The sequence below is a fragment of the Megascapheus bottae genome, chromosome 3, assembly GCF_031878675.1.
Source record: "Megascapheus bottae isolate mThoBot1 chromosome 3, mThoBot2.hap1, whole genome shotgun sequence".
In the NCBI taxonomy this organism is placed as follows: Eukaryota; Metazoa; Chordata; class Mammalia; order Rodentia; family Geomyidae; genus Megascapheus; species Megascapheus bottae.
The window spans coordinates 48,230,411-48,258,180 of NC_143511.1; the positions used below are offsets into that span (position 1 = coordinate 48,230,411).

Genomic DNA, 27,770 nt, shown 5'->3' on the forward strand with positions numbered 1-27,770 from the left:
TAACATGCAGGAAGACCCGGGTTCAATTCCTTGGTACCACATACATAGAAAAAAGCCGGAAATGGTGCTGAGGCTCAAGTGGTAGAGCTTCTAGCCTTGAGAAAGTCCAAGGATAGTGCTCAGGCCCTGAGCTCAAGCCCAGGACTGGCAAAAAAAAAAATCAAAATAGAAAGAGGAAATACCATAACAGCTAACCACAGAGTCATGGGGAAATGGAGATTTCTCACCATGACAAACAGAGCCATGCTTCAAGCTTAATATGTATATATTTCTGAGACTTTTATTATGGTTAAGCACTTGTACAAAGGAGTAGCCATTCACTGAAGCAGCTTATAGTGCAGTGCATCCTGATCAATGTTACCTCCTTTCAATATCCTCACCTACCCCTCTCAACCCACCTTCTTCCCTTATTAAGCTTAATTTTAGGCTAGTTATTGGATTTTTTTTGCAATTAAACAAAGCAGTTTATGTGCACAATGCATCCTGATCTTTGTCATCACTTGCCTTTGACTCACCTCTTCTCTTATATTTCACAATTCTGTAGTATATACAATGAATTCTTGCCTGCATTCTCCCCTCTCCCCGCCTTCATTTTCTACCCCTTAGTACCATCCCTCCTCTCTATCAAGTGCCCATGTCCTGATACTTATTTTGCTTGGCTTTGACTTAAGTCTTTTTAAAGAATTATACTATTTATAATATTTGTACTATGTTTATACAAATTTCATGATTTATTATTATGCCCAAGGAATCAATTCTAATAAAATAGTTTTGTTTTAATCAGTCATGTGGCTTGAACTCAAGGCTTGGGTGCTGTTCCTGAGTTCTACTGCACAAAGCTAACACTACTACTTTGAGCCATAGCTCCACTTCAATTTTCTGGTGATTAATTGGAGGTAAGAGTTCATGTATTTTCTTGCCTGGGTTGACTTTGAACTTCAGTCTTCAGATCTCATATACCTGAACAGCTAGGATTACAGATATGAGCCACCAGCACCCAGTATTAGAATCTATTTTTAAAAGAATCCTTCCTCTTGCCAAAAAAAAAATCTTTTACCCTTTCCCTAAATCTCTTCCTTTTCTTGGTAGAAAATGGTCCATAAAAGACCAGCTTATACTTGTAGTTTCATTTCTTCCTCCTACTGTTTCCTGTCAACATTTTAAATCTCTTTCAGACTCTCCCATCTTAAATGCAAAAAAAAAAAAACCTAAAAGATGACACAAATCTTCACTGGATTCCATTCCCTTCAAGTCTTTTCCTCCACTTCTCTCTCCTAGAAATGAGTGTCCATTGGTGTTCTACTTGCCGTCCCCATCTCCTCCCATGCCCTGACCATCAACTCCAATTCTACTTCTTGGTTCTTGGAAGCCTTCCAAGTACCATGTTGTTTCCAGAACCATTCACTGCTTCTCATCCAAATCTCAATGAGTCCTCTTCCCAGCATCCATCCTCTGACACATTGTTTTCATTCTCCTTTCCTTGACTTCTGTGATCCCTTGTGATTTCTCCTTTTTTCATCATAGTCTGCTCTGGGTTAGAGGGTGCTATTTAGCAGTTGATTTATTTTATTAATGCCATATGTGACTATCACACTTCCCTAGGTCAAAGGACACACTCTAAGGAAGCCATTATGTCATCCCAGTCAAGTGGGAATGCCCACCCCAGAGTACAGAGAAAAATGGCTTGGGTAGACCATAAGTCTTGATCTTGTTGAGACATAGTCCCTCCCTATCATATTGGGACAGGTGGATGTACAGCCTGTGCCTTCCAGCAGCTAAGCTGCACAATATTATCTCCTCCTCTGCTCAGCTCCTCAAATTCTTTTTTTTTCTTTTTTATTGTAATTAATAGAATGGCTTCAGTTATATTTGCCAGACAAAAGGTATATTTCTTCGCATACATTGCTACCCCTTCTCAGGTTTTTGTCCCCACTTCCCTCCTCCCACCCTTTCCTCTCTTCTTGTTTCCCCCTTTCCCTTTCCTATTTAAATAAACTTATGAATGTATATATAATATACCAGATAACAAGGTAAGATACTGTAACAATATGAGAATAACCAAGGGACAACAAAAGAGATGAGAAATAACAGTACATTAAGAACACCAATCACACATTATATTCAGCTTCTCAAATTCTACCAAGGCAGAAGACAGCCCTTTATCACCACTTCATACAGTCTGGAAGCTTGTAGAAACTACTTGAAGACACTAAAGCGAAACCTAATTCAGCAGATTCTGGATGAGAGTCAATAAGCAAGAGAAGCTATCTGTACTGTCTGGCTCCTCACTGCTTCCATTTCTATTAATTCCTTAAGAATCACAACTTCCAATGTGGTATTTATACACAATGGAATTCTATGCTGCCATCAGAAAGAATGACATCACCCAATTTGTAAGGAAATGGAAAGACTTAGAAAAAAATCATATTAATGAAGTAAGCCAGACCCAAAGGAACATAGACTCAATGGTTTCCCTCATTTCTAATAATTAATACAAACCTAGGACTCTCCTAGCAGAGGATGACAACAGCTCAAAACCTAGATACATAAGGCCATATCGGATGAGGCTAAAGGAAAGGATCTCCAGGATATGGAAACAAGAGTTTTATCTTGTGTGATTGTTGTTCTTAATGTACTATGTTATTTCTCTTCTCTTGTGTTGCCCTTTGGTTATTCTCATATTGTTGCAGTATCTGACTTTGTTACCTGGTATATTGTATATTTGTTTTATTTGTTTATTTGAAATAGGAAAGGGAGGGGGGAAAACAAGATGATTGGAAGAGCATGGAGGGAGGGAAATGGGGACAAACACATGAGAAGGGGTATCAATGTGTGAGAAGTAATGTACCCTCTATCTGGCAAATATAACTGTAACCCCTCTATACATTACAATAAAAAAGGGGAAAAAAAGAATCACAACTTCCAGTCTGAAGGCAAGGAACTTGTGCCAGGCCAGGTGGCTAAAAAGTACTATTTACTTTTTGTTGTTGGTGGTGGTCGTGGGGCTTGAACTCTGGGCCTGGTCTTTTTCCCTGAGCTCTTCAACTCAAAGCTACTACCCTACCCCCTCAAGCAATAGTGCCGTGTCCAGTTTTCTAATGGTTAATTGGAGATAAGAGTCACAGACTTTAGTGCCCTGGCTGGCTTTGAACTGCCAGATCTTGGATCTCAGCCTCCTGAGTAGCTAGGATTACAAGCATGAGCCACCACTCCCAGCTTTATTATCTTTCTCGACCACAGAACCAAGAGACCAAATCTGGAGTAACTACAAATGCTAAAAACTAAGAAGTGATTCTTCCCAACATCAGTTGGGAAGTCAAAATTCTATTTATAACTGGGCCTTAATCACTGTTTGATCTCACATGCATGGGGCAGACTTTAAACAAGCTTGCTGAAGATAGAAAACAGAAGTGAAGTTGGAGCTATTACAGTAAGGAGGCCAAGTCTAAGTAACTTCTTCCCTTGATTACTACCCGAAGTGTCTTGAATCATTTGCCTCTGTCTAGCCTCTAAGATTTCTCCTATATGGAAAGGCTGAGATGTATCTTTCCTACCTGAGATTGTACCTCAGTATGTTCATATAAGGTTTCCTTTTGTTAAGGCTTGACCTCCACCACAAGCGTATTTTTGTCATTAAAACCTTGGTGCAGGCTTTGTACTAGGCTACAGGTCTTTGATACAGGAGTCTACCTGCAGACACTCCAATAAAGACTCCCAATTCAAACTCTCTGTTTCTCATGGCTGGATTCACCTTATAACAGTATCACCTAAGACAGTTTGCATTTTAAGGCTAATCAAATCACCTGTTTGATTTTTTTTAAATGCTCTTCAAAGTAAAAGAGAGAGGAGAGGAGAGAGGAGAGGGGAGGAAAGGGAAGAGTAGAGGGGAGGGGAAGAGAAGAGAAGAAAGGAGAAAAATTGAGGAGAGGAGAGGGGAAGAAAAAGAAACAGAATTATCAGGTACTTGATAAAATGACTCCAAAATACCGCAAACTCAAAGACTCAGATTGTTAAGACAATTCAAATGCTTTGAAATCACCCAGGCAAGGTTAATGCTAAGAAATTTATCCACTTGTCTTCATCAGGTCCAATTTCAAAGGAAGTAATTATATCCCCAAAGATATAGCTTTGAATCAGTTCAACTGCAATTGTATAAAGTTCAATAGGTAGAGCAAGCCCCGAGTCCCAGCCAACTTTCTCATTTTCTTCTGGCTTTTGGAGAGGGTAGCAAAGGCTCTCTTTTAGCACATCCCTCATTTGCTTTCCTCCACTTACTAAGGAGTCTTATAATAAACAAAGAGTCTGTGCTACCAGCTTCCGGCTCTCTACCCTGCAGCCAGATCCATCCACTGTGAACTCAATCCTACACCCCCCTCTGTGCCTCCTGTCCATTCTACCCATAGTCCCCCTTCCTTTTAGGAAAAATATCAATCTTTAGGGAGCTGACTTAGCTAACAGAAGTAATGTCCCAGAAGTAATGGCCCAAGTGCTTTATCTAGTGACATGCCAAAGGGCAAATGGAGCTTGAAGTGCAAACCTCTTATTCATAAATTGATCTCGATCTACCTAAACTAAAGGCGAATCCTATGCAATAGAATCGCCAGGGGCTGCAAAATGAGTTTCACACTAAGCAGGGCTGGAACCCTCACATATTTCCCTTATGGCACCTGTTGTAAATCCCAAAGATTTATGGTCACTAAGAGTCGTGTGCAGCTGTAATCATGTCCCATGCTGGGATGATAACCTTTCCAGAAACCAGGTGTTTTCTATGTCTGGACTTAATCATCCAACCCAGGCAAGCCCTGGGCCACATGACTTTTCCTGCAGCAGGTGAGAGCCCCGTAGTCAATCTCAGACACTACGCAGTCAACCTTCAAATAGGGAAGTGAGTGGGAAAATGCGGTGATAAGGTCTCAGATACAGAGTTGACAATCCGTGATAAAGACTTAGTGCTAGTCGTCTATTCCCCTAGCGGTGTCTAGGAGCACACCAGTGGGTGTGAGAAGAGTGGCTTAACTTTGTTCTCAGCATGGCAAGCACATGGCTGAGAAACAACAAAAGTGAGGCACATGGGAGGATAATGTCTTCTGCCCACTTCTCCTGGTTTTTCTTTCTGCACAGGAAATAAAGAAGAGGAGAGAACCAAACCCGCCTTACTTCCATCCCAATAGTTAACCTACACACGGACCTGAGGCTTGATATTGCTGTTGTCCATGAATGCATGGAAGAAAAGCAGCACTGGCACTAGTGGCTCATGCCTATAATCTAGCTACTCAGGAGGCTGAGATCTGAGGATCATGGTTCAGAGCCAGCCCAGGCATGAAAGTCCATGAGACTCATCTCCAATTAACCACCAGAAAACTAGACGCGGCTCTGTGGCTCAAATGGTAGAGTTAAGGGACAGGGCCCAGGCCTAAAGTTCAAGTCCCACAACTGACAAAAAAAGAAAAATGGAAGTAGAAGTGTAGCTCAAGTGGTAGAACACTAGCCTTGAACACAAAAGCTCAGGGAGAGTGCCTGGGTTCAAGCCCCAAGACAGGCATGAAAGAGAGGAATAGAAGGGAGGGAGAGAGGGAGGGAGGGAAAAGGAAGGACGGAAGGAAGGAAGGAAGGAAGGAAGGAAGGAAGGAAGGAAGGAAGGAAGGAAGGAAGGGAGGGAGGGAGGGAGGGAGGGAGGGAGGGAGGGAGGGAGGGAGGCAAGCAATGTTGAAGAATGCCCAACATCTTTTGTTGTGGTCTTTCAAACCTTAGAATGCTGTTTTCTTAGCTAAATAGAGTCCAAACTGTTAAGATTCACAAAATTAATAAGTTGTAGGTTTATAAAGCAGTGATATAATTTCAGTATATCCAGTAACATTGAGTTTCAGACCAAATCATTTAAGGTACATGTTTAAGATAAAAGTGAGCTAATTCTGGGGCTGGGAGTTTGGCTTAGTGGTTGAATGCTTGCCTAGCATGCATGAAGACCTGGGTTCGATTCCTAGGTACCACATATATAGACGAAAAAAAAAAGTGAGCTAATTCACCAGGCACTAATAACTCAAGCCTGTAATCCTAGCTACTGAGGTAGCTGAGAGAACAGTTCAAAGCTAGCCCCAGCAGGAAAGTTTATGAGACTCTTATTTCCAATTAACCACTAGAAAACTGAAAGTGGCTCAAGTGGTAGAATGCTAGCCTTGAGCAAAAAAAAAAATCTCAGGAATAGCAACCAGGCCCTGAGTTCAAGCCCCAGGACTAACGCACACACAGAGAGAGAGAGAGAGAGAGAGAGAGAGAGAGAGAGAGAGAGAGAGAGAGAGAGAGAGAGAGAGAGAGAGAGAGAGAGAGAGAGAGAGAGAGAGTGACCTAATTGGGATTAAGAGTCACATCAGATCCTCAGCTACCTCCCATCCTCATGCTACCCCTTGTCAAATAGTTCCCATCAAGTTCAGAAATCCCTTGGCTTATCTCCCGCTATAGGACCACTTATGGTCAACCTGAACGTGAAATTCCTGTGGACAGAGACAGCAGGCAAGTAGATATGATCATCTTTACCTCCGGGGGGATTTCTAGTCCTATCCTGAGAAAAAGCTTTCTGTTGTTCTGCTTCACCTGGGCCATCTGGAATCTTTACTAGAATAGAACAAAATTATGATGCAAAGGGCAAGCTGTAGGGAGGAAAGGCAGCTGGTCCTTTAAACACCTGCATGTGCAAGTGCTGTGTGGGAACAATTAATATCCAATGAATAGCAATCCTGCCCTTTGGGCATGAAGAATGGGAAGGCAGAAAGCAATCAACCTTGCAGGTCTCACTTGGAGACTAAATCAGATTATCTGAGACTCTGCCCAATTGTGCTCAAAGATATTCAAACTCTCCTGGATTACCAGCCAGGCATCACCACCTAGAGATTACTAAACAAGAAGATTCACTAGAGTTCTGTAAGACATTCAACAACCTTCAGACTAAGCATTTCCCCCCAGCTCCTTTCAACAAGTACCTCTAACATTAACACACTGAGCTATGCAGCTCGGCCTCTGCAGAAACCTAGTCCAAATAAACCTAGCTTCGAAATCAAGTGGAGGACATCAGAATAACTTTTAAAGGAAATATATTCTTTGTTCATATTCTTGAATACTCAAGAGGACTTCAAAACTTAAAACATAAGCCAGGCACAAGGGGTTGAGTCAGTAATCCTAGCTACTTCAGAGACTGAAATTTGAGGATTGCATTTCAAAGCCAGTCTGTGACAATCTTATTTCCAGTTAATCACCAAGGAAAAAAAAAGCTCGAAGTGGAAAGTGACTCAAGTGATAGAGCTCCAGTCTTGGGTAAAAAAGCACAGGGACCATGACCAGGCCCTGATTCAACCCCCAAAACTGGCACAAAAATGAAACCTAATTGCAAACGTACCCCTCCATTCTCTAGTATCAGTATTTGTTCACCACCATCATCACCCAAGTTAACATGGAGCCTCCTATAAAACCCAAAAATTGGGAAGTGGTGCTGTGGCTCAAGTGGTAAAGCAACAGCCGTGAGCTGAAAAGCTCAGGAATAGAACCCAAGCCCAGAGTTCAAGCCCCACAACTGACCCAAAAAAGAAAAAAAAAACCTTACTGTGGGCACAGTAGCTCATGACTATAATCCTAGCTACTCAGGAGGCTGAGATATGAGGATCACGGTTCAAAGCCAGCCCAGGCACAAAAGGATCTGAGATTCTTATCTCCAATTAACCTGTAGAAAACTGGAAGTAGGGCTTGGCTCAAGGGCAGGGTGGTAGCCCCATAACCCACAAAAAAAGACCCTTTTAATTTCAGCTCCCTTCTCTTTCCTTCATGACCTTATTTTACCTCCTTCCCTTTATTATGTAGAGAAATTTTGCCTTTCTCTGGACTCTACATAGGCAAGCAAGAACCTTTTCTCAAGAGAGGGTTGCAAACAATTAAGCAAGCTAATAAATACAAGATTTTTGTTTCTAAATACAGTACATTAATATGAAGACATTACATCAATATGAAGACATTAAGGGCATGCATCAATATTGTGTAGGAATGCATTAGAGTTGTGCATTATTACATTGACATGGCATACCAATAGTTTACATACAGTACTGACTTGGCGCTATACATTGTATACTACTAGTAGTACTTTTCCTCACCTGGATGTGGTCACGCCTTCCATTGGTATGGGTCCTTTGTTGTACTCCTCCCTGGGCTTGAAGGAATCTCTGGGCAGGTAAGAGTTATAGGAAGGGTAGTTCTCAGTGTATTCAGAGAGAAAAAATGGTTGCTCTGTTTTATCATAAATCTTAGTAGCAAGATGTGGACAGTGATGCCGCCTATAAAAGAAACATGAAAATTGCGTGTTACTTTTTCAGTTTGATTGGTTACCTTATCTGTTTGATTTTTTTCCTCCATTGTATACCATGCGACTCCTAGCATTAAAAATAATAATAAAATGTAACTCTTCTTTTTCTCTAATAAACCATATGAAGGGGCTAGAACTTACAAGATAGTCTAGCCAGGTACCAGTGACACACTCCTATAATCCTACCTACTTAGTAGGTTGAGATCTGAATATCACAGTTTGAAGCCAACCCAAGCAAGAAAATTCATAAAAATCATCACCAAACCACTGAAAATCAGGAAGCTAAGCAGTGGCTCAAGTGGGAGAACACTAGCCTTGAGTGAAAAAGCTGACGGACAGTGCCCAGGCCTGAATTAGAACCTCAGGACCAGAACCAAAATTAAACAACAACAATTAAAAAAAAATATATGTGGGGTACTTGCCTCTAGGTATGAAGCCAGGCAATTCCTCAGCACCACATACAAGAAAAAGCCAGAAATGGTGCTGTGGCTCAAATAGTAGAGCTCTAGCCTGAGAAAGCCCAAGGACAGTGCTCAGTCCCTGAGTTCAAGACCCAAGATAGGCAGAAAAAAAAATAAAAAAGAATCTGGAGCCAGGCGATGGAAACAATCCAGATGCCCTACTGCAGATGAATGGATACAGAAAATGTGGTGTGTATATATATACAATGGAATTCTACATAGCCAACAGACAAGATAAAATAATGGCATTCGCAGGGAAGTGGATGAATCTAGAGCAAATCATGTTGAGTGAGACAAGTGAAGACCTAAGGAACAAAAGGCGCATGGTATCCTTAATATGTGGCTATTAAATCTAAAGTGTACAAGAGCGAGGACTCAATATTTTCCATACCCAATGCTATGGACATGGTAATGGAAATATAAACATAACTATATAGATATAAAAACCTATGACTCTATAGACATAATGTTTTATTTCATAAATTAATATGTTTCTATGACATACAAACCCTAAGCCGAATTTGGATTAAGTTCTAAAAACTAAGTCCCAGTGATTGTATATAGAGATTCCCTTCTTGAACACTTGTTTGTTAAACTTGTCATTTGAAATATGATGTAAAAATCAATGTTAATAAATTCTTTAATTAAAAAAAGAATCTGTAGATACAATTGGTTAATCAAAATCATAAAATCATACATAAACCTGGTCACAATGTCCCTCCCTGTACTAAGGCCTCCCAGCAAGCCATCAATTAAGAGCTTAGTATTGACTCAAGGCCCTGTCCTGGGGCCAGGCTGGTTGTCTTCCTTAATGAGTTAGTTCCTGGGTCAATTCAAAATATCACCATTGCATGCAAGTGGCATTATTACACAGAGAAAAATCACTTCCTTCTGAGTCTACTAAATATCACATTGACTTTGCGAAACCATTTTCACATAGAAAATCTTATTATATTCTTCCAGTCCTCATTTCAATACTATATCCTTAAATAGATGGAAGAGATTGATGAAAGGATGACACTGGTGAAGATGCACTGTACTTATAAGATGACAAGTTGAATTTAAGTTCTATTGTAAAGCTATGAAAGGATAAGTTAAAACAACAAATAGATAAAATTTTCTCCTGATTATCTATACATACATATACATCACCACCACCTTCTCTGTACCCCTTGCCCAATGCACAGACTTTCTCAGATTACCTTGGGTTTGTCTATTCTTTGTTTCCATCAAGCTCAAGAACCTTTTCCCTTATTCACTGCTACATCACCACTGCTCTTTTTTTTCCGTTTCTTTTTTTTTAATTAATAAAAGGGTTACATGATATTTGCCAGATAGAAGGTGCATTAATTCACATATATTGATACCCTTTCACATGTCTTTGTCCCCATGTCCCTCAGTTGATGAGTGGATCAGCAAGTTGTGGTATTTGTACACAATGGAATTCTATGCTGCTGTCAGAAAGAATGACATCTCCCCATTTGGAAGGAAATGGAAGGACTTAGAAAAAATCATATTAGTGAAGTAAACCAGACTCAAAGGAACTTAGGCTCAATGGTTTCCTTCATTTGTCATAATCAGTAGAAACCTTGGGCTCTAGTAGCAGAGATCTGCAATAGAGCAAAACCTAGATACATAAGGCCATATAGTATGAAGCTAATTGAAAGGACCTCCAGGATATAGAAACAAAAGCCCTATAATGAATGATTGTTGTCCTTAATGTACTATGTTATCTCTCATCTCTTTTACATCACCACTATTCTTAAATCCTACCTGGTATTCAGTAAGCATTTATTGGATTAATGGATACAGATATGAATTATCAAATGATAGATCATATCTTAAATTTCCAATTTAAGTTTTTTCATTCTGTATGCATGGTAATAAATTTATTCTACTTATAGCTGAACAACAGACAACTGCTGGAAATGTCAAATTTAGATAAACAGTGCATGATTCATTTGTGTGCCCACAAAAAAGTCTTCCGGATTAGCTGAGGTACCTTCAGTCATGAGGAACAACCCCAACAAGTACTTCATGGTAGTGATTTCCAGCATCATTCTATCAAACAATAATGGAGAATTGTTTTTAATTACAGAAACAAAACTACAGAGTACTAAGCCAGCCACCAGTGGCTCACACCTGTAATCCTAGCTACTCAGAAGACTGAGATCTAGACCACAGTTTGAAGCCAGCCTGGGCACAATAGTCTGGGACACTTGGTTTGGTTTTTTTTTTTTTTTGCCAGTCCTGGGGCTTGGACTCAGGGCCTGAGCACTGTCCTTGGGCATTCCTCAAAGCTAGTGCTCTATCATTTGAGCTAAAACACCACTTCTGGATTTTTTTTTCTGTGTATGTAGTACCAAGGAATTGAACCTGGGTCTTCGTGCATGCTAGGCAAGCACTCTACCACTAGGCCATGCTCCCGGCTGCTGTGAGACTTTTTTTCTCCAATTAACCACCATCTAGGTTTTGCTCTATTGCAAATCTCTGCTATGAGAGCCCAAGGTTTCTACTGATTATGACAAATGAGGGAAACCATTGAGCCTATGTTCCTTTGAATTTGGCTTACTTCACTTAATATGATTTTTTCTAAGTCTTTCTATTTCCTTACAAATGGGGAGATGTCATTCTTTCTGACAGCAGCATGGAATTCCATTGTGGACAAATACCACATCTTGTTGATCCACTCATCAGCTGAGGGACATCTGGGTTGGTTCCATATCTTTGCTATGGTAAATAGTGCTGCAATGAACATCATTGTGCTAGTGGATTTAGTATGCCCTTGTTTCTGGACGGTTGGGTAAATGCCAAGTAGTGGAATTGCTGGGTCATAGGGGAGTTCTATGTTTAGTCTTTTGAGGAACTGCCATGCTGCTTTCCATAGTGGTTGAACGAGTTTGCACTCCCACCAGCAGTGTAGTACGTTCCCTCCTGGCCACATCCCCTCCAGCATCTGTTGTTATTAGATTTTTTGATCCTGGCCATTCTCACTGGAGTGAGATGGAATCTTAGAGTTGTTTTGATTTGCATTTCTTTTATGACCAGAGATGCCGAGCATTTCTTCATGTGTCTATAGGCCATTTTTGTTCCTTCTTCAGAGGAGACTCTCTTTAAGTCTTTGGCCCATCTTTTAATGGGATGGTTGTTTCTTTGGAGATTAGTTTTGGAGTGATTCAATTTTTTGAGCTGTTGATATATTTTAGATATGAGGCCTTTGTCCGTTGTATGGTTAGTGAAGATCTTCTCCCATTCTGTAGGCTTCCTATTTAATTTACTAGCTATGTCCTTTGCCATACAGAAGCTCTGCAGTTTAATGCAGTCCCACTTATCCAGCCTTTCTCTGATTTGTCCCACAACTGATTTTTTTAGAAAAAGAAAAACAAAAAGAAATGTTCAACATTCTTGGCCATGAATAAAAGGCTAATCAAAATCAAATCAAGACTTTTCTGTGTATGTGGTACTGGGGAATCGAACCCAGGGCTTCTTGTATGCTAGGCAAGCACTCTACCAGTAGGCCATGTTCCCGGCCTAAAATCAAGATTTTTGTGAGCATTATCAAGAACAATGTTGATATAAATGACAGAATGGAATAAACCCTTATTCACTGTTGGTGGGATCTAAACCAGGACAACCAATGTGGAAATTAGTGTGAAATCTAAAATCTAAAAATTGACCTATAATCCTAGCTAATCACAAGGCCAAAATCTGAAAATAGCAGTTAGAAGCCAGCCCACACAAAGTCCATGAGATTCTTATTTCCAATTAACTAACACCACCCCCTCCCCCAGCAAATCTAAAAATAATACTACCAATGGTCCATCAATAACCATCTTGGATTCACATTCTAAACAATGAGACTACCCTAGTGGATGTAATGAAGAAGGTTGGAGAAAAGGCAGAGAGCAGAGCACAGCTGCACTTCACAGGTGGAAAATCACCTCCCTCTGCCACTGACTATTGTGCAATGTTGAGAAATTACTTAACGCTTCTCAACTCCAACTTCCTCCTGTGTAATAATATGGACAGTAATTCTTACTACTTAATATGATTGTGCGAATTAAATCAGGTACTGGAAGTGAAAGGCCTTGCCTGGGCCAAAACAAGCATTCTAATTTAATAGGCTACATTTATGGAGCGATTGCTATAAACCACATGGGAAGTTTATCTATTGTCCTAACTAATCTCCACAGCAATCCTAGGAGGAAGGCCCAGTTAATAAACGTGGTAACTGAGGTTTAGGAGATGTTGTTTAAAGTCACATTGCCAGAAAGTGATAGAGACAAGAAGGGTCCAAAGACTCTAATCTCATTCACAGAATATGCTGTACAGCTTAGTAAAATGCCAGCTTTTTAAAATATCAGTACACCAAGGACAAGTGGCTCATGCCTGCAATCCTACTCAGGAGGCTGAGATCTGAGATCTTAGCCAGTCCAGGCAGGAAAGTCCATAGGACTCTTATCTCCAACGAATCACCAAATAACCAGAAAAGGAGCTGTGGCTCAAAGTGGTAGAGCACTAGTCTTAACAAAAGAGCCCAGGGCCGATGCCTAGGACCTGAGTTCAAGGTGCACATCCAGCAATAACAACATATATGTATAAAGTATGATAGTATATGTATGTAATATTATACACATTATATATATATATGCTAAGATAAACCTAAAGGAAGTCAGGTAATAGGCATAACTTTGACCTGCCTCACTCAAATCGCCCTCAGCCTTTGAAGATAGTCACCTTACCTTTCCCACTGACCCTGAAAATACTCCAATAGAAACAGATACAATTCCACCTGTACTTGAAAACTCTGGTTTTTCCCTGGTGTGTTCTTTACTATACAAACAAGAGACTGTCCTTAAAGAAAGTAGTAACATAAGAGCCAGGGAAGTGAAGAATACAATGTTGGATTTTGGAGGACCCTAGAGACCAGCCAGCCCCAGCCTCAGCTTTACCACGCAGATGTCAATGCTGAGACCCAGAGACATGGAGTCACTGCCTAAGGTCACACAGCTGGCCAGCACAGCTTCCACCCCACAGCCCACATTACCTCCCACATCACTGACTTCCAACTATAATCCAATTTAAAACCCAAAGTGGAGCCTCTTAAAGGATTTGCAGTCTGCTTTTCCTTTTTCCCAGGAGAGAAAAGCCCTTGAACTGTCACAGCTGCTAGTGAGGGAGGAAAACACTGAAGAAAATGTGTTTTCAGTCAGTCTGGGGATGGAGGCAGGGAGGAGAGGTACAGGGATCACCAGATCACTCAGGGCTGGGTGTAGTGCTATGTATCTGTAATCACAGCTACTCAGAAGGTGGAGCTTGGGAGGATTGTAGTTCAAAAGGCCAAACTGGCAAGAGTTATTAAGATTATATCTCAACCAATTAATCCAGGCAAGGTAATTCAACTATGCAGGAGGCCATAGGGACTGATCAGGGCCCCAGGAAAGTCTCAGGCAAAAATACGAGATCTTGGATTAGAGGTATTGCTAGTGTTTTCCTGGAAAACACAAGGCTCTGAGTTCAAATCCCAGTACTGCCTAAACAAAAAACATCACTCATCATCCATACTCATAGGTTACAATGATTCTAAAATCTACAGTGGGTTATATACTTCTAAATTATGTATTAACTAAAATTTGTTATCTTCTATTTGTAATATACATAAAGGCCAAAGGACAAATAAGAATGCTTTTATACACTGCACAATAAGGAACCTACATACACATTTATACCTTCAATGACAATCTTGAGACTAGACACCTGGCACTCCCTCCCTTTACCTTGTCTGCAGATCTAAGGGAGTAGAACAGGCTGGGAAATAAGAAAAGTCCAGTGTACATTATACATGGTAAAATGAACAGGGTACATAAATTGACAGCCTTTGGTGACCAGTCCATCAGAAGACCAGACTCTAAGAACAGAAAACAGAACAAAACTCTTCAACAGGAGCAAGATACCTAAAAAAAAAAAAACACCTAGTATGAGCCAAGAGTGTGGCCTAGTAGTAGAGTGCCCGCATGGAATGCACAAAGCCCTTGGGGATTCAATTCCTCGGTACCACAAACAGAAAAAAAGAGTCGGAACTAGCTCTGTGGCTCAAGTGGTAGAGCACTACCCTTGAGAAAGCCCAAGTACAGTGTCTCAGCCCTGAGTTCAGCCCCAGGACTGGCAAAAGAAAAAATATATCCAGTGGAAATATGACAAGTAGATAATACTCACATGCAACCAACAGAGGCTGCCTAGGGTGATGCTTACAAAGTATTCTGAGGACAAGACATTGTTCTGTGATACTGGAAAAAATAAATAAATAAATAAACACCTTGATTGTTTAGTCATGTCTGCCAAGGGCACCAGATAAAGGGAAGGAAGAAAGTCCTGGCAGGAATGTCTACAAACTGTTGAAATTTATGACTAGTAGGAATCACATATTTAAAAGACATCTGGAATGACAACAAAGTCATAAAAATAAGAATGAGTTGCCAAGAAGAGAAAAATGAATTAAAAATGTTAGAGAACATTATACATATTTAAAGGGGAAAAAGAAATATTGGTGTGGGAGAGAAGCTAACAACAACACAAAAAAAAAAAAAACAAGAAAGCCAGGCACTGTAGCTCTCATGCTTATAAGTCATAGCTACTCAGAAGGCTGAGACCTGAAGATCGTGGTTCAAAGGCACCCGAGTCAGAAAAGACTCATTTCCAATCAACCATCAGAAAAGAAAAAAAAAATGGTGAGTGGAACACCAGGAGTATAGTGTAGCACTAGTGGTAGTGTGCTTGGGTACCATGCACAAAGCCCTGGGTTCCATTCCTTAGTACCACATACACAGAAAAGCTGGAAGTCTAAACATAGAGCTCCCCTATGACCCAGAAATTCTACTTCTTGGCATTTACCCAATTGTCCAGAAAAAAGGACATACTAAATCCACTAGCACAACGATGTTCATTGCAGCACTATTTACCATAGCAAAGATATGGAACCAACCCAGATGCCCCTCAGTTGATGAGTGGATCAACAAGATGTGGTATTTATACACAATGGAATTCTGTGCTGCTCAGAAAGAACGACATAGTCCCATTTGTAAGGAAATGGAAAGACTTAGAAAAAATCATATTAAGTGAAGTAAGCCAAACTCAAAGGAACATAGGCTCAATGGTTTCCCTCATTTGTCATAATCAGTAGGAGCCTTGGGCTCTCCTAGCAGAGATTTACAATAGAACAAAACCTAGATACATAAGACCATACATTATGACGCTAAATGAAAGGACCTCCAGGATATAGAAACAAAAGCCATATAACGAGTGATTGTTATCCTTAATGTACTATGTTATCTCTCATCTCTTTTGCTGTCCCTTGGTTATCTCATATTGTTACAGTATTTCACTTTGTTATCTGACATATTGGATATATGCGTATTTGGTTATTTGAAATTGGATATGGAAGGGAGTAAGACAAGATATGGGGCAGATGTCCCTTGGGTATCTCATATCGTTACAGTATCTCACTTTGTTATCTGATATATTGAATTTATTTGTATTTGGTTATTTGAAATTTGATAGGGAAGGGGGGAAAACCAAGACTGGGGATGGGTGGTGGGGGGGAGGGTAATGGGTACCAAGACATGTGAAAGGGTATCAATGTATGTGAATTAATGCACCTTCTATCTGGCAAATATCATGTAACCCTTTTATTAATTACAATAAAAAATATTAAAAAAAGATGTGGGGCAGAGGTGGGGGGAGGGAAATGGGGACCAAGACATGAGAAAGGGTATCAATGTTTGTGAAGTAATGCACCCTCTATCTGGAAAATATAATGTAACCCTTCTATTAATTACAATAAAAATTGTATGGAAAAAAAAGCTAGAAGTGGCACTGTGGTTCAACTGGCAGAGCAGTAGCCTTGAGCAGAAACAGTAAAAGGACAGTGCCCAGGCCCTGAGTTCAAGCCCCAGGACTTGCAAAACAATAAAAATGTTTTAATGGTAAGTGGAGCTGTGACTACAAATGATTGAGTACTAGCCATAAGTGACAGAGCTGAGGAACAGCACCCAGGCACTGAGTTGAAGTCCCACCATCAACAATAACAAGGAGCAAAAAAAAAAAAAAAGTTTAGAAAAAGAGTAACAGATCAACTAAAGTGGAACTATTGCTCAAGTGACAGAACACTAGCCTTGAGCAAAATTGCTCAGGAACAGCACCCAGGCCCTGAGTTCAGGCAGTACAATACACACACACACACACACACACACACACACACACACACACACACTCACACACGATGAGTAGATGAATGAATAATGGAATAAAAAAATGAAGAATGTGCCAATGTTCATGGTGGAGTCTAAGTGACAAGTATATACCCAAAATGCATATCACTCACAGAGTGATATGTTGACTTCAAACCCCTTTGTAAAACTACTTGAAGATATATATACCAGACCTGGCTTGAACTCAAGGCCCGAGCATTGCCCTTGGGCTCCCTCAAGGCTAGAGCTCTACCACCTGAGCCACAACACCATTTCCGGCTTTTTCTATATGTATGGTACTGAGGAATCAAACCCAGGTCTTCGTGCATGCTAGGCAAGCTCTCTACCACTAGGCCAAACTCCTGGCCTGAGATGTTTTTTTTAATTTAAAAAGTAAAATGCTTTTGATATTGCTGTATGCTTGAAATTTTTTTATAATAAAACATTAGGACAGGAAAAACAACAAAATGAGAGCTTTCCTTTCATTCTTGAATGTACTTTCCAATATGATTGTGGCATCATAGTAATATAAGAAAACACCTATCTATCTAGAGAAGTATAATGATGCATTACTGGGCAAACTGCCCCCCAACAGCTGGGACTGATGGATGGACCAATATGGCAAAACCTTCGTCAGCTGAAGTTGGACCCTTCCAACACCCACACTGATTGGGGCTGGGGTGTGTGTGTGTATGAGGGGGGTGTTCTTGTCACTCGTCTCTTTTCATAAATTTAAATTTTTCCTACATTAAGAAAATATAAAAACAAATCCCCACGAGGCAGGGCCTCCATGATATAAGCATGTAGCTGCTTAAGCAAGAGCTTCCCTGGAGGTCAATACGGCTTTAGTCCAACCACCTGGGAAAAAAAGAGGCTCTTGATTTAAGCTGATGATAAGTCCAGAGCCTCTGACCCTGCTCACATGCTGGGGTTGGTGTCAGCTGCACTGAGCTTGTTCCCACATGGCCCCTCAGTGTCCCAGCCCGAGCACAGCAAGCTCAAATCCTTGACTGGAGTTTCACTCTCTGCTCAAGAAATCTAGTACCCAACAGCTGTGCTAAACAAATCTTTCCAAGGCTGTCTTCCAGACAGTACAAAGAACAACTAAAGCCCCTCTAATCCCTACTTTAAAACAAAGATTCTCTTGGATCATCTCATCCCTACGAAGATTGTCAAGCAGCTTGTGATCACTCTTATCACACCATTATTCCTATGATAAGAAGACTTTTGTTGGTCAAGTTCTGTAGTCAGCCTAGGGAAGGGTATCTTGTTTTTTATTAAATAACCAACTAGGCACAATGCCTGGGACACCCACACACTTAGCAAAATATTGTTGGATGGATGAACAATTTGTAAAACATATATGGGTTTTAGAATTTGGCCATGTGGGCTAGAAATGTTGCCTAATGGCACAGTGCTTGCCTAACATACACAGAGCTCTGGTGTTCGATTCCTTGGTACCATATACAAAATCAGAAGTGGTGCTGTGGCTCAAGTGATAGTGTGTTAGCCTTGAGAAAGTCCAAAGTCCAAGGACAGTGCCCAGACCCTGTGTTCAAGCTCCAGGACTGGCAAAAAAAAAAAAAAGAAGGAAGGAAGGAAGGAAGGAAGGAAGGAAGGAAGGAAGGAAGGAAGGAAGGAAGGAAGGAAGGAAGGAAAGAAAGAAGGAAGGTGAGCAAGTAGGATCCCAGCCCCACTATAACTCCCAGAGACACTACCACCACCAATATCTCAGAAGAGCTGGGCACTGGTATAGACCCATACATGTGATCCTCATTGTTCAGGGGGCTGAGATCTGAGTGTCACTCTCCAAAGCCAGATGGAGCAGGATATCTGTTGGGGCCTAGCCTCCATCTCTGAGGCCTGATTCTGGCTCAGCTGCAATTAAAGGGCTTTGTCCAGGCATTTGGTCTTTTGCATACCTCTCTTAAGGCTGTGTACGTGACTCGATTGAACCCCCCGCAGTTTCGCGGGTCTCGCAGCAGCTCAAGTCTCGCGCGCTTTCCTGCACCTGTCCTGCCCACTACCTGAAAGCCCCACCCAGACCCTTAGTGGTAGCACAGGGGCCCTCTTCCTATTGGCTAGCTTCCCAGTGCCCACCTTCTCCTACCCTAACAGTATATAACTAATTGTCGGACGCAATAAAGGAGGAGAGCATCAGAGATCAGCAGAGATCAGCAGAGAGATCTGATGCGCTTCCATGGTTAACACTGCTTCTGACTCAGCGTGGTTTTTTTCTTCCCCGGTGATTGGGGGAGGGCTGGGTCTTCGACACTTACCATCTCGCTCGGCTCCCGGGGGACTACAGGCTGGCCCTGTGTGTCCCTCCCCGTTCCTGTGTTGCTGCCCCAGAGAGGAGCAACAGATATCCATGAGACTCCTATCTCCAATAGACTTCCAAAAAGCTGGAAGTGGAACTGGGACTCAAGTGGTAGAGAGCTAGCCTGGAACAAAAATCCCAAGCTCTGAGTTCAAAGCCCTACGAGCAACACACACATACAAAAATATGTCCTAGATAAAGAAGCTGGGTCAAAGGGGTTGGAAATGTGTACAACACAACAAGCAGTAGCAAAAGCAGATCAATGCCTGCTTTATGTTCTTTTCATCTCATCTAATTCCTTCCTACAGAAGACAGGCCCATTACTCAGAATATGAGAGCCTCCTATAACCACAAGTACTGAACTTGGAGTTAGTAATATGTGGCTTACAAAAGAATGGGACACAGTAAGCTCAGATCTTAGTTGGAAAGGAGGGAGAGAAAACAGTTGGATAAATGCCATTATCCATAAAACCCCAGATGTCTGGCTTCAAGTGTCAACATGTTAAATGTCTCATATAATTAATTAAAATAAAAAGATAACAGTCACACTAGACACAATGTTTATTTCCACCAGGCAGCTGACATCAAACACTCCACATGTACTAATTTGTTTCATAATTTCTCTCTTCACACAGAGCCCTTTCTTCATTTTGCATAAATAACCCAAGAAAAGTGCAACACTTTCCCACCCCTTTGGGGATATTCAAGGACTGGCTAGGATCACCCTGAGTTGTCAACTTTGAGGTCAGATGACCCCCAAGCTGAAATTCATAAAAGATGACTCCTCCACATCTCCACATTTGGAGAAAGGACTGGATAAATGAACACTAGCCCTAGGCTGCAGTGACCAGCTGCAGTAACCACCACTTCTGCTTCCCTATCCACACCCATCTGGACACACAGGAGACACAGACCTTAGTTTCTGCTTAAAGTTTCAGCAAATAGACCAATAATAACATGGGTGAAGCCCAAACATCCAAAGGGCAGGACTGCAGAATAACTGCATCTCATCTTCTCCAGAAAGGTGCTCAAATCTCCCTATATCCTTCTCTGGAATGCTATCATGCTTAGGATGTTTTCAGACTTGCTAACTTGGAGTAACGTACCAAGAACTTCAGGTCCATTGAATTGAGCCCCCAAACATGGAGCCATACAAGATGTTCAGATTTTCTATGCCAATGTCACAATTTCTCTAAACATGGCTCTGTCTCATGTAGTAAGTTATGAAGACTTTTTTGAATGAATCATTGGACTCTTGCAGTTTGATCTAGCCCAGCTCTCCTACTCAACACATGCAATTTCCCCCAGATGAGCACAGAAAGGAGCACTTTTCTCAGCAGCAAATAGGAAAGCAGGACACACAGAGGGAAATATTTTAAGCTATAATCCAATACCTAATTCAAGCAGTGGGAGTTTTCTCTACTCTTTTTAACTTACCAACTTTACCATCACAAAAGAATATTCCCCATACTTCAATGCTGCTTGTTTCAATTCTGAAAACCTTCTGAACATCAAATGATAGCCAAAATTTCAACAACTATTGGATCCTTCATCAAAAACAATATATCAGGGCTAATCTACATTTGTTCCTCCCTTCCTCTCTAGAGCTTCACAAAAATTTGAACCAAATCTCTTATAATATCATTAAAATTGTAAAAAAATAATCTAAACAATGAGTAGAATGATTTTAGAAAAAGTAAAATGATTTCACTAAATTTATTCCTTTGAGTACATTTTTTTCAACAAGAACTTGATTCTTAGGGACTGAAGTCATTATTATAAGACAACCCACCTCACCTCACACACTAAAAAGTAGAAAGCTAGGCTTCAGGAATAATTATTACCACAGCTGAGCAGCTGGAATGAAATTACTTCCCTGTGCTGTGCATCCATAATTCAATATGTCAAAGTAGGTTCTGATTTCATTAATAATTTTCCCTATTTTTCCTCAGACATATATATATACATATGTATCTCAAAAGGAAAATTTTGAAATCTCTTTCTAATTGGACTTTCTCAACATATTATCTCTGAAAATTAAATAACAAGGTACAAACCCCATTTAGTAAAAAATGTTTGCAACAACCTGCCCTCCTATCTCCTAATAACTATCTAGCTTTGTACTAATTGACCAATAAGCAATAACAAAAGGTCATGTTTTAGCCAAGAGAGATGGCTCACACCTGTAATCCTAGTTACTCAGGAGGCTGAGATCTGAAGATCAAGGTTCAAAGCCAGCCCAGGACCTGAAACTCTTTTTTTCATATATTTTTTATTGTAATTTATGGAAGGGTTACATTATATTCACCAGATAGAAGGTACATTACTTCACATACATTGATACCCTTTCTCATGTCTTGGTCCCCATTTCCCTCCCCCCCCCCACCCCCTCATCTTGTTTTCCCCCCTTCCCTATCCAGTTTCAAATAACCAAATACAAATATAGCCAATATATCAGATAACAAAGTGAGATACTGTAACAATATGAGATAACCAAGGGACAGCAGAAGAGATGAGAGATAACATAGTACATTAAGGACAACTCATTATATGGCTTTTGTTTCTATATCCTAGAGGAAGGACCTGAAACTCTTATTTCCAATTAATCTCTAGAAAACAGCAAGTGGGGCTTGGCTCAAGAGTAGGGTGCTAGCCTTGAGCTAAAGAGCTCCGGGACAATGCCCAGGCCCAGGGGTAGGGTAGTAGCCTTGAGCTGAAGAGTTCAGGGACAACACCCAGGCCCAGTTCAAGCCCTGTGACCAACAAAAAAAAAATCACATTTTTCTTTATTGCTTGACAAAGATTTTTGCATAAAAAGTGGTTAAAATATGTCCTTCCTGTTTTGTTTAATTCTATTTTTATTCTTGTTTTAGTTAAAATCAGAACTTGCTAAAGCAAGTTCACGGACTTAAAACCTGTTCCTTACTAGACCTAATAACGACCACATTCTAGGAAATGCAGAGGTGTTTAAAAAAAGAAAAAAAATGCAATAAGACACACAATAGGCATTAGTTCTACTTTTGATTTCTGGTTATAAGATTACCCTTGTAAACAAAAGACAAAAATAAAATTCTCACCAATTCAGAATTTTTGCCTCACTTCAAATCATTGTAGAGAGAACCCCATACATTTCTATTAGACTTGCTGAAAAGTGTTCTCCATGACAGTCCCCTTTTGCTCATAAGTAAAATTGTACAGCAGTAGATTTTTATATCTTCAAGGATGATAATACGAACAGTTGGCACTTATTGAGCACTCACTGTATGTCAGACACAGCTCCTAACTTTTTAGTCTGTATTGCCTTGATCTTCACAATAAACCATACTTAGACCAGAAGGCTGAACACCTGAATTGGGAGTCTTGCTACACACCCAGTACAGGCCTGCGAAGGACTATCACAGAACAGAACAGCTACAAAGACACAGTGTATCCATGAGCGAGGGAGGCTGTGAGCCTCCAATCAGTCCAGTTTCTCAACAAATGTCTTCCCCCAGCTTCTACAATTCCTCACTGTTCATACTCTGCTTTACTTCTAGCCTACCTTTCCCTCTTTTCCTCTTCTTTGTGCCTTAATTCTTTCCCATGTGAATGAGGGCCATAACCATTTCCAATCCATCTAGCACACAGGAGTCAAAGCCAATTTAGAGCATGGTGTTGGCAGCCCAGGTACCCAGGAATTCCACCCTTGGTAAAAGATGGAATCCTTGATCTTTCATATTAAAAAAAAAAAAACCCTCCAGTCAGGTAAAGAAGACATAACGCTACTGTCAGCACCAAGGACAGCTGTAAAGTCAAGTCTTATTGCTTGTGCCCCCTGGGGTTTGAAGGTTTGGTCCCCAACAGAGGGTGATGTTTTGGGAGATTTGGGAAACCTGATGAAAGTGTGGTCTAGCCAGAGGAAGTATGTCATTGAACTATGTCCTTAGAGGCTGTGAAGGTCTTTATCTTATCCTGTAACCGTCCGGTTGGTTGGTTGGTTGGTTGATTAATTGTTTTTGAGAGGGTCTTACTATATAGCCTAGATTGACCTCAAAATTCACAATCTTTCTGCTTCAGCACCCTGAGTTCTGGGTTCACACACATGCCCAACCACACATAGACCTATCCCTTTTCTTCCTGTCTACCTCTGTCTGTCTGTCTGTATGTATGTCTGTATGTCTATATGTATGTATGCATGTATGCATGCATATAAATCTGACAAACATTTTTGGCAAAGTAATATAACATAAATCCAACATGTATTTGTATTTGCACTTTATAATCTGAAGGCCACAGGAAACAACCAGAATCAAGACACAACTTACAGAATTAGAGAAAATTTTTCTCAGCTATTTACCAAAGGATTAATGATTAGAATATATGAAGAGCTCAAAAAATTAAGTTCAATATAAATAGATAAATTAATTTAAATTATATTAATTATATTAATTTAAATTATATATATGTATTGAACAGTCTTGAAATAACAAATGGCAAATAAATACACAAAGGAAAGCTCAATATCAGTAATCATTGATAAATCCAAATCAAAACAACACTGCGAGCCGGGTGTCAGTGGCTCATGCCTGCAATCCTATTCAGGAGGCTAAGATCTGAGAATCACGGTTCAAAGCCAGCCTGAGCAGAAAAGGTCCTATGAGACTCTTATCTTCAATTAACCACTCAAAAACTAGAAGTGATGCTGTGGCTCAAGTGGCAGAGGGCTACTCTTGAACACAAAGAAATTCAAGGCCCAGGCCCCGAGTTAAAGCCACATAATTGGGGGAAAAAAAATCACTCCTCTGGGCTTACTTGATGGGTCATGTATGTTTGATACACTAAAGGAGCTTGGTCACAAGACTGATTTTCCTATTAAAATGTCTAATGAAAGCTGACCAATAATCAAGTAATTATAATTTAATGTGCAAATGATACTACCCATATATAGAATACAGCAAGCAACAAAAGAGAAGTGGCTGAGTAGGGTATGACTGAAGCTTGAGAAATAGTTATACCTAAATCATGTGAGGGAGAATAGGACAGCAATGGAAATACAAATGGCACCCCTGCCTTTACCATTTCTGGCTAAGCTCTGGCGGATCAAAATCCATATTAGTGAGACTGCAGGGGTGATGAGGGAGCAGTATGGAAAGTGGCAAATGATGCTATACAGAGAAACAGAAGCCAGACCAAGAGGAGTCTGGAGAACCCTGCTTATAAGTTTAGACCTCACTCTCTTAGCTAGAGATGATGTGGCACACCTGCTGCCACTGCCCTCCCTACACATGTCAGACATTACTAATCACGGGATTTTATTACACTGCAGACAGCTGCTACCACTCACCTGAAATTGGCACCTGAAATGGAATAATTTGCCTCCCTACTTAAGGCGCTAGGGGCTTTAGGGGGTTTTTAATAGGTGGCTGGTACAATTTGCTCTCTAACAAGGCTGGAGCCTGTTCCAATGCTGCTTGATTATGGCATAAAGTACAAACACAGTGACTAATGGCCTGGTCACCACCATGTCCAGAGCCCTGCAGAAATAAGAGCTGAAGTCAGGACTGGATCGCACCCTAGACTTTCACCTTGTCATTGTCGGCGGTCACAGATAGCAAGAAGCACATAAAGCACCCTTTAAATAAGAGAGGTCACTGGCTTTTGAATGTTTCACTGAAAGAGCAGGGCAGCATAAAAGAAAGGGAAACAAGCAGACCAGTGAGTTTCACTAGTCCCAAAATCCAGCTGCGGTTCCAGGAAGCCAGTCACTCCCTGACACATGCAGGTGCTCTTTGATGCACTACCCATAAAAGGCAACTCGTCAGTTTCTATGTCTTAGGGAAAGAAATGTATTTAAGGTAAACCAAACTCCAGTACACCTGTGTGTTCCCATGACCCAACCACAAAATCAGGACAAGTCAAGTCCCTGGTCTTCTGAGATTGAGCGGCAGTTGAGTAGTGAATACAGCTTATCTCTTCCTGGCCTCAGTTGTTCAGAATGAAAAAGGAGAGGGCTGACAAGGATAATTTCCTAACATGATAGTACTGCTTTTTGAATGCTGAGAAAACAGCAGGAAGATTTGGGGAGAACTCTTGCAACAAGCACGGGAGAGTCCAGCTAAATCCTTCCGTGTGTGGGGGTCCATGAGGGTAGACACACATCGTATCCAGAAACTCAGTAATATGCTTGACAAAACTGAAAACACATTGTACATGAAGGCCTGGGGAGCGTGCAGCATTCTGCTTTAAGATGCTGACTGTTTTTGAAATAAAACTTTAAAACATGCCATAAAACGCAACTATTCCGCTGGGGAAAGAGTGGCCTAAAGTGTCTTTGATTGTAACGATGGGAAAGACTTTCATCTGCACTCTTTACGAGGTTAATTGTAACTCTCCCCCAAGCTCAGAAACACTCTTCTGAAATCTTGTGGTTGTAATCTTACACTCTGCATGATAAACTTTCCTTTTTTCAACAGGCACATTCCAGGCTTTTGAAACTGTGGCTCTGAAAAGAGTGAGTGAAAGCTGATAAGAAAACAGCTTTTGCACACACACACACACACACACACACACACACACACACACACACACACAGAGCCTGGTTCCCACCAACTATACCAAGTCCTTAAGTTTTGCTACAAGGTCCAAAACCAGTCCACAACACAAAGTAAATGGGAACGAACTAGCACAATGCCTGGCAGCTGGGACTCTCCATTTCTGAGGGCCATTATCATCATCATCTCATCCTTAGTCTTCTTATTACTGATGGATCATAATTGTCAGTACTCAGCTGTCACTGTACAAGAGTTATTCCCTCCAGTGAGCCATCTTAATGATGACATCATCACCACAACCCCCTACAGAATGCTGCTGTGGTCCCCCTTTATACACTAGCTTGGATCACCATAAATTTGTTGTCTCTAACAGCAGAGAGAAATCAAAATAACGGTTCATACATTCCTCTCACCCTGCCCAGAAAAATTCTTCCCCAGCTATATTTTAGTGCCTCCTTTAAGCCACACCGACTAACAACGATTGGTCATCTACCAAATGCCAAGCATCATGCTAATGATTCTTTGCTTATTAGCTTGTTTTACCATAAGCCCATGAGAAGCTATTAACTCTTATCCATATATGAAATGTGTAAGGCTTAAGAGGCTAATTTCTCCTAAGTCCTTCATCCAGTAAGTCAGTGGCAAGGAGTAAAACACAAACTTGATTCAAAAAAAAAACCACAAACTTGATCTAGGTTCTTCTTAATCTAGTGTGCATGTTTATATTGTCTACTAGATTGAAATTACCAAATATTTCTTAATTTGGGGCCCCTTCAATAAACTTCAGGGAATCTAATGACCTGTATCCTTTAGTCACTGAATTCAGATCAAAATGTTTCCTTACAGTATGCTTATTTGATTATAGTGATGGATATAAATATTTAAAAACAAAAGTGAAACAATAGTGTTTCACAACAGTATTTGCACACGTTTTCAATTGGAGAGCAATGCCTTGTTCTAAGATGTTTTTAGATAATAAGACACTTTCTCTCCTCTGGGCTTGAATTAGCTCTCTCCATGCATCCTCTTAACCTAGATTCAGTACCTGTCAGACAGAAAATGAGAATCTTAGATGCAGTAAGTGAACTAGCTCAAGTTTTCTATGATGGAGTTTGTACATTTGCAACTGAAAAGGGAGAAGGGGAAACTTGCAAAGCAATTTTGCATGAAGATCACTGTAAATATTGTGAAAATTCAATTTTGAAAAGGTCATATTTAATAGGCTATTTCAAAAAGCATGCATCTAAATACTGTCTAAATAAACAGACATTGTAACTAAACATTTTAGAAAGAACTTAGGAATCCATGAGTCCCTTGTAATTGTACATAAAACAGCATATTTGTATGGATGAGCACATTTTCCTGGATGAAAGTCTTAACTCTGAAACTATATTTTCAAATGAGTACAATGGAGCTACCTTTTACATCTTTATATTCTGTACCACCATTCCTATCATTGACCTGCCACTCAAAAACAGTGCCTACTACATGGTAGGTGTTCTGCTGCCAGCCAGCCAACTGACCCAGCTCTCTTTCCTTGTCCTTTCTTCCAGCCTCCCTGCCACCCCGCAGTGGATATGCAGTGAATGGAATAATACTTAAAAGTTCTGTGTGTGTTTGGATCTATGCACCTGTGAGAACTCTATTAGCATGATTTAGAGTCTTGCCTTTTGCAGTCACTCAAATACTATGAAAGAGCAAAGAGGTTCCATCCTGCTGGCTCACTCCAGAAAACCAAACAGTTGCTTCTTCTGCCTGAAGAGCTCACCTGCTGAGGAGGAAGCACCATGTGGAATAGTCCAGAACATCTGGTCCTTCTTACTGAGGCTCAGGCCCTGTTTTCAGAATCAGCTGTCAAGCAATTTTTTT

General features: G+C 40.7%; 1 protein-coding gene across 2 annotated transcripts in view; it reads right to left on the reverse strand.

Moving 5' to 3' along the window:
* The window catches only part of Saxo1 (stabilizer of axonemal microtubules 1), an 85,781-nt gene that overhangs the window by 18,567 nt on the left and 39,444 nt on the right, over positions 1–27,770 (reverse strand). For both annotated transcript variants that reach the window (XM_090330034.1, XM_090330035.1), the window contains exon 2: positions 8,136–8,315. In XM_090330034.1, the coding sequence (XP_090186160.1) occupies positions 8,136–8,315 (180 nt within the window). The remainder of the gene's footprint in view (positions 1–8,135; positions 8,316–27,770) is intronic.